At 45.8% G+C, this 7,732-nt stretch overlaps 1 protein-coding gene across 1 annotated transcript; it reads left to right on the forward strand.

Annotated features, from left to right (window-relative positions):
- The first annotated feature begins 4,215 nt into the window (after nt 1–4,215).
- Nucleotides 4,216–6,225, forward strand: sox12 (SRY-box transcription factor 12). The gene has a single exon (XM_072556246.1). It carries the CDS (start codon nt 4,452–4,454, stop codon nt 5,391–5,393), a length of 942 nt encoding a protein of 313 aa, XP_072412347.1. The 5' UTR covers nt 4,216–4,451; the 3' UTR covers nt 5,394–6,225.
- The last annotated feature ends 1,507 nt before the right edge of the window (nt 6,226–7,732 follow it).

Raw genomic sequence — 7,732 nt, forward strand, 5'->3', positions numbered from 1 at the left:
AAGAGGTTTACCAGGATGTTGCCTGGTATGGTAGGAAGATCGTATGAGGAAAGGCTGAGGCACTTGGGGCTGTTCTCATTGGAGAAAAGAAGGTTTAGGGGTGACTTGATAGAGGTGTACAAGATGCTTAGGGGTTTAGATAGGGTTGACAGTGAGAACATTTTTCTGCGTATGGAGTCAGCTGTTACTAGGGGACACAGCTTTAAATTAAGGGGAGGTTGGTATAGGACAGATGTTAGGGGTAGATTCTTTACTCAGCGGGTTGTGAGTTCATGGAATGCCCTGCCAGTAGCAGTGGTGGACTCCCCCTCTTTATGGTCATTCAAGCGGGCATTGGATAAGCATATGGAGGTTCTTGGGCTAGTGTAGGTTAGGTAGGCTTCAGTCGGTGCAACATCGAGGGCCGAAGGGCGTGTACTGCGCTGTATTTTTCTATGTTCTATGTTCTAAATGGCCACTGGACTTGGAATGCTAACACTGCTTTCTCCCCCCAGATGCTGCTAAACCTGCTGATTTTCTGCAGCACTTTGTATCAGAATCTAACCACCACTGACTTAATAATATTGAATGCCCACCTCTGCTGTCTTCTGAGGCAGAGTTCCAAAACTGCACAACCCTCTGATGGAAACACTCCGTCCTCATTTTAAAACCGTATCCACCCAACCCCCCTCACTCCATCCAGTTCTGGCTGACCCAGAAGTGAAACATCCTTTCCACCATTGTCTATTCAAGGATATTCAGTCTCTTAAACACTTCAATTAAATCAACCCCTGCTCTACTGAAACTGGCCCAGTCTGTTCAATCATTCCCAAGAGACAATCTGTTCATTCTAGGTATCAATCTAGTAAACCTCCAGTGAACTGCTTCTAATACATTTAGATCCTTCCTTAAGTAAGGAGACTGAAACTGTACACAGTATTGGAGATGTGGTCTCACTAATGCCTTGTATAACTGAAGCAGAAAATACTACTTTGTTCAATTCCTCTCGGGATGAAGATGAGCAGTCCGTTAACCTTCTTAATCACGTGGTATATCATAGAGTCCCTAAACTGTGGAAACGCAGCATTTGGCCCATCAAATCCACACTGACCCTCTAGAGCATCCCACCCAGATCCAACACCCCCTACCATATTCCTGGAACTCCACATTTCCCAGGATTACTCCATCCCGCCTGCACAACCCTGATTTAGAATGGCCAATCCACCTAAACCACACATCTTTGGACTGTGGGAGGAAACTGAGCAAACCCACACAGACAGGGGGAGAACATGCAAACTTCACACAGACAGTCACATGAGGATAGAATTGAACCCAGGTCTCTGGTGCTGTAAGGTAGCAGTGCTAACCACTGAGCCATTCAACTAATTCTCTGCTTTTTTAAGATTCTTTCTCCCAAAGTGAACAACTTCACATTTTCCCCCATTATACTCAACCTGCAAGATTTTTGTGGACTTATTCAACCAAAGTATATTGGTCTGTACCTCGCTACGTCACCTTGACAACATACTTTCTGACCTATTTTTGTGTCATCTGCAAATTTAGCCACCCATCATGGCTCTCATCACCTCATCAATGTCAATGATAAAAGTGTAAAACATTGAGGCTCCAGTAGAGACCCCTGTAGGAAATAATTTGTCACAAGCTGTCAACATGAAACAAACCAATTTATCCATACCCTACACATTCTGCTAGCCATGCTGCTAGGTTACTCTGAGCTCCTACATTGTACAACAGCCTTTTATGTGCAGGCTTGACAAATATCCTCTAAATACATCAACAGACTTCCCTTTATTGACAGGACATGTTACTCTTTCAAAGCAATAAATTCATTAAACACCATTTCCCATTTTATAACACAATGCTGGTTCTTTCCTAATTACTTGGAGTTTTCCCAAGTACCCAGTTAAGTTTCCTTAATTTCTCCTATTTTCTTAATGCATTTGTTCAGAGACGTCATCACACACTTCTGGGGCAGGTGGGACTTGAACCTATGCCTCCTGCTAAAGATACCACCTCTGCCACAACAATCAATTTGAACACCTTCGCCCTGACAGATATCAAGCTGACTGGTCTATAGTTTCCTGTTTTCTGCCTCTGTCCCTTCTTGAGTACCATTTACTATTTATATTTACTATTCTACAGTCTAATGGAACCTTCAAAGAATGTATCAAATTTTGGAAAATTAATATCTGTTACCTCATTAGCCCGACCTTAAGATAAAATCCATCAGCACCTTGAGTCTTATCACTCCCCTCTCCATCAGTTTGCACAGTACCACTTCCCTAGTGATTTATAGTGTCACCAAGTTCCCCTTTCACTTCAGCCTTCTGAATTACAGTTATCACTGGGAAGTTTTTTCATATCCTCCATGTGAGGACAGAAGAAAGACATTTATTCCTTACATCCGCTTTCTCTTCAGTGTTTACCTCCATCCTTATAACTCATTGCAAAAGAAGCAGGTCTGGAAAAACATTGGTCTCCCTGCTATAGGAAGGATACTATTGAACTAGAGAGGGTGCAGAAAAGATTTACAAGGATATTACCAGGACTGGAGGGTTTAGGTTGTAAGGACAGGCTGAATAAGCTGGGACTTTTTTTTTGTTGGAGCACAGGGTGTTGAGGGATGAACTCTCAGAGGCTTATAAAATCATGAGGGCCATTGATAAGGTGAATAGCAAAGATCATTCCTGATGGAGGGCTTTTGCCCAAAACATTGTTCCTCCTACTCCTCTGATGCTGCTTGGCCTGCTGTGCTTTTCCAGTGCCACACTTTTCAACTCTGATCTCGAGCATCTGCACTTCCTCCTGAATAGCAAAGATTGTTTGTGAGAGGGGAAAGATTTAAAAGGGATCTGAGGGGCAACATTTTCTCACAAGTGGGTTGTTTGAATGTGGAATGAACTGCCAGGAGAAGTGATAGATGCATTTCAAAGACATTTGGACATGTACATGGATAGGAAAGGTTGAGAGGGATATGGGTCAAATGCAGGCAAATGTTTGGTTTGGAAAACTTGGTCAGTGTGGATGATTTGATTATTAGTTTCATTTATTGTGGTCACGTGTACCTACATACAGTGAAAAGTTCTGTTTTGCGAGCAATATAGGCTAATTAACTAATTAATACCAAACAAGGGCATACAGATCATAGGATGCTTAGACAGAGCAATGCATAAAGGTTACCACTGTACAGGAGGTGCACAAAGCAATGTTATTTGCAATTGGAGAGGTCCGTTCAGCAGTCTAATAACAGCAGGGAAGAAGCTGTTCTCGAACCTGGTGGCGGATGTGTTCAGGCTTTTGTGTCTGAGTTGGACGAAGGGTCTGTTTCAGTGTTGTCTGATTCTATTACCTGGAATTGTGAAACGATCAATCTAATATGGTGCTGGATATTTATTCAATTACAAATAATGTACAGGCTTACAGGGAGAAGGCAGGAGGAGGACACCAGCTTCAAATGCTCATTTGGAAAGCCAGTAATAATACGATGGGCCGGATGGCCTCCTCCTGCACTGATGACACCTGTCTGACCTTGGCGATTCCTCTGGCTCTTGCACATCAAACAGCACAGCTCCGCCTTTGATGGTAATGCCTTTGACTGACTGGACCCTTTGACCCTGAAATAAAGCTCCGCGGACACTGGAGATTTCTGAAACAGAAAGAGAGATTACTGGGGGCGGGGGGTAGGGAACCCTCAGCAAGTCTGGCAGCATCTGTGGAGAGAAAGCTGAGTGCGTGTCTTTGAGTCTAGTAACCTGTTCACCCCTGGGCTGTCTAAACCACTCCTTTAAAACCGACCTCAGTAACCGAGTTTAAACTGTCTTGGGACCTTTGACGCTGTTGGGATTCGCCGGGCGTTATCGTAAAAGGAAACTTGGTTCATTAAAAGCAGACCGTCGCTATTTAGGATTCGTTTCTGCATTTCCGAGAAAGTATGTTCGCAGATTTTTGTTTTCCATAAAGGGAAGGTGGGGAAGAGAGGCACATTCTTTCTTTTGAGCTGATGTGAAATCCGTTTGGAGCCCTTTGCAAAAAAGACCCCTATCGATTGACATCAAAGGTGTATTTTTTCTGACCAGCCCCTGGTGGGTGTCTGTCTGGGTTTCGGATGATTGGTGAACGGGCAGATTGTGAGTACAGCCGGCAGCCAATACAAGCAGAGGCTGGGTGGGATTTGCAGGGTGTGTGTGAAGAGAGAGAGAGAGAATTTATACACACAGATAAAGCTATAACTCCGAAGTGAGTGGGAGCGCATGGGGTTGCAGTGTGCTGGGCGAAACAGGAACCCTACAAAGACTATTCTTCCTCGGGAAGGCTTTTAGCTGCTGAAGTCTACCCCAGCTTCTCTCCCAGTCCGATTCCTTCCACAGGTTCCCGATTGATCCCCCACCTCGTCCCCTTGTGTGTGTGTCTCTCTCTCTCTCTCTCTCTCTGTCTGTCTCAAACTTCCAAGGATGGTAACTGAAGACTCTAGCGATGGAGAGAGCCTGAGATCAGAGCCGGGCTGGTGTAAAACCCCCAGTGGTCACATCAAGCGGCCCATGAACGCCTTCATGGTGTGGTCCCAGATCGAGAGGCGGAAGATCATGGGGCAGTCACCGGACATGCACAACGCCGAGATCTCCAAGCGCTTGGGCAAGCGCTGGAAAGCGCTGGCGGACACCGAGAAGATCCCGTTCATCAAGGAAGCCGAGCGCCTCCGGCTCAAACACATGGCCGACTATCCCGACTACAAGTACCGGCCGAGGAAGAAGGGGAAGAGCGGGGCCATCGCCAAGATGCTGAGCAGGAAGGTGGCTTCGGTCAAGAAGAACCTCTGCAACAAGGCGCACAGAGGGAGCGGCGGCTCCAGGGACAAAGGCGCCTGGAAAACCAAGAGGGGGGGCCCCAGAGCCGAGACCGCTGGAGATGACCGGCTGGAGGCGCAGGAAGATCCCAGAAGGCGGGAGACAGGGCGGCAGGGCAGCTGCTCTTCCTACGAAGAGGACGCCAGCGGCCAAGATGAAGAGGACGAGTTGGGCCCGGATCCAGATCCCCCGGGTAAGCCCATGGTGGAACAGAGTCCCCAGGGACCGGGCTCCCCTGAAGGTGCTGCGCAGAGCCATCCTCTAGGGGACCTGCGGTCGTCATCTCCCTCCTCCACCAGATCCCTCGCCTCCTGCTCTTCAGACGAGGAACTGGAAGATGAGATTCTCGACATTATCTCCAGCGCCAACTTTGAAAACCTGGCGCTTGGCCCCTTGGACTCCCTATCCCTGGATAAAGATATGGAAATCTTGCATACGAACTCCGCATCCCATTTCGAATTCCCAGATTATTGCACTCCCGAAGTTTCCGAAATGATTTCAGGAGATTGGTTGGTGTCTAGTGTGTCTGACCTAGTATTTACTTATTGAAATAAGGGCATTTTTTATTTTAAAAAAAGGTTCTTTTTTAAAAATATTCCTTTTTCCCCCCAAAATAAACACACAGCAAAACCGAGATTTAAACCAACGGTTTCAACTTCAATTTTTCTAAATTAAGTTTTCAATCGTTGTAGCGCCCCTTTTTAAATGTTTTTTTTCTAAAAGTCAAATGATTTTAAAAATTCTCTTCCTATCCCAAAGTAAGTAAAGCAGGTATCTTTTTAATTGTACAATTTAATTGATGTATCTGTTTGGCAATAACATTGAAAAGAGTTTGTACCGTGATCAGGGTATCGTAATTTACGCCAAACCGACGCGTTTGGGTAGCTTTTATAAATACAGAAACAAAACACTGTCCTTAACTGGGGTTTGAATATTGATCTGGATTAGTCTAGAAAGGAAATATTTGTCCAGGGATACAGATTTAATAGCAGGGTTTTACAATTAGTGTTGTTTTTGTGTGGGGGTGGGGTGGGGGGAATTTCAATGAACAATAAATAAACTGAAATACTCAGGATACAGCCGGGCAAGGGGGAAGAGAGAGACTGAAATGACATGCGTCTCTCTCACTGACCAAGTTCAAACTGAAGTGACGGCAGCTTTTGCAAAGACTGGCGTGCACATCTTCTTTGAACCTGAGCGTCTCCTGGGGAATCCGGGTTTGAGATAACATGCGTGTCGTGTCTGAGAGGTCAGGCTCCAAAGCTGCCTTGATAATGTCTGAAGCCTGGAGAAGCGTTTCAATTTGCCAGCTGTCTGAGGAGGGGGTGGAATGGGGAGACTCTACTGGGTCCTAGCGAGCAGCTGCCTCGCACACCACTCAATTCCTGAAGGGGTTGGTGGGGGGAACATCTCAGATAAGAGGGGGAGAGTGGGTGGGTGGGGGGATCAGGGGTTTTAGTACACACCTGTTCATGCCAGCCCCCTGGGCTTTTGGAAAGCGAGTGTTGTGTTCTCGAGTGGAATACGAACATAAGCGACCCGCTCTCGGTTGAACAGGAAGCTATGAATTATTTTCACATTCATTCTCGTGTCATTGTGTTAGGCCATTATATTTATGCCCTGGGTTGGGGGAGGGAGTTGTCAATTAAGGACCATCGATTGTTGTGGGAGCGTACTGGGGAGGGGGGGGGTGAATGAGTGTTGGGTGGGTGAAGTTACTGTAGCTATCACAGAGTGTGTGGGCTGAAATTGTGTAAAATCTTGACTGGTGGTGTCTTTGGGGTGAAGGGAACCTCAACTTCTTTATTTAAAAAAAACATCCAAACAGGCCATTCAAAGCTGTTGCCATGACTAATTGCCCTCCAATCAGAAATTAGATTTCCACGTGGACGCCTCCAAGTTACATTCTGGATGCATGGCCAATGGGGTTAAACCATTTTCAGTGAGGGGGGGGGGATGATTATGGTCTGTGGTGGGGGTTAAACCATTCTCAGTGCGAGGGGGGCATGATCTTGGTATGTGGTGGGGGTTAAACCATTCTCAGTGCGAGGGGGGCATGATCTTGGTATGTGGTGGAGGGCTAAACCATTCTCAGAGTGGGGGATGATCTTGGTCTGTTGAGTGGGGGGAAGCAGTTAAACCATTCTCACTGAGAGTGGGGGGGTGATCTTGGTTTATGATGGGGGATTAAACCATTTTCAGTGAGGAGAGTGGAGGATAATTTTGATCTGTAGTGGGGGAGTGAAACCATTCTGAGTGAGGAGACTGGGGGGAGGGGGGTGATCTTGACTGAGTATCTATAACCAGGATGGGTGGGTATATCGATAAATCACAATGAACCTTATAACCCCTTGGTTTGGGCAACCTCAAATCTGCACGGTCCTTCATTATTCTTTATTAATTTTGAATTCTACTTTGTTTTGCGAAACAGGAGAGTACAGACTAGTGAGTGAGCATTGTGGCATCACCGCCTTGTGTTTCTACTTCAATTTGGTTAGAGTGTTTGAGGACAAAGTGACAAGATGCACAAGTAAATGGGGAACAGTGCGTAGAGTCTATTAACAATGGTGTTGATATTCTGATTGTATTATTCCATCAGTTGTTTATCAAGACGCATGTTTCAAGGGGGAAGCAAGTGGGGAGGTGCTGTCAGAGTATTGAGAGGTGCATTTGGAACATTCTTTCATTGGCTGTTTCCAGGCTGATTGCATGATTTATTTAACCCTTTGACAGCTGAAGTATTCTAACTGTCTCTTTAACTGAAAATGAATACACTGTGAGTATGTAATAGTCCGTGAATCCTGCCATTCTGAAAGTAATGGAGAGTGTTAAATTGTGTTGACTGGGCTCTAAAACCAGGTGCTATCCAATCTACATTCTGGTCAGCT

Source organism: Chiloscyllium punctatum, chromosome 37, assembly GCF_047496795.1.
Source record: "Chiloscyllium punctatum isolate Juve2018m chromosome 37, sChiPun1.3, whole genome shotgun sequence".
In the NCBI taxonomy this organism is placed as follows: Eukaryota; Metazoa; Chordata; class Chondrichthyes; order Orectolobiformes; family Hemiscylliidae; genus Chiloscyllium; species Chiloscyllium punctatum.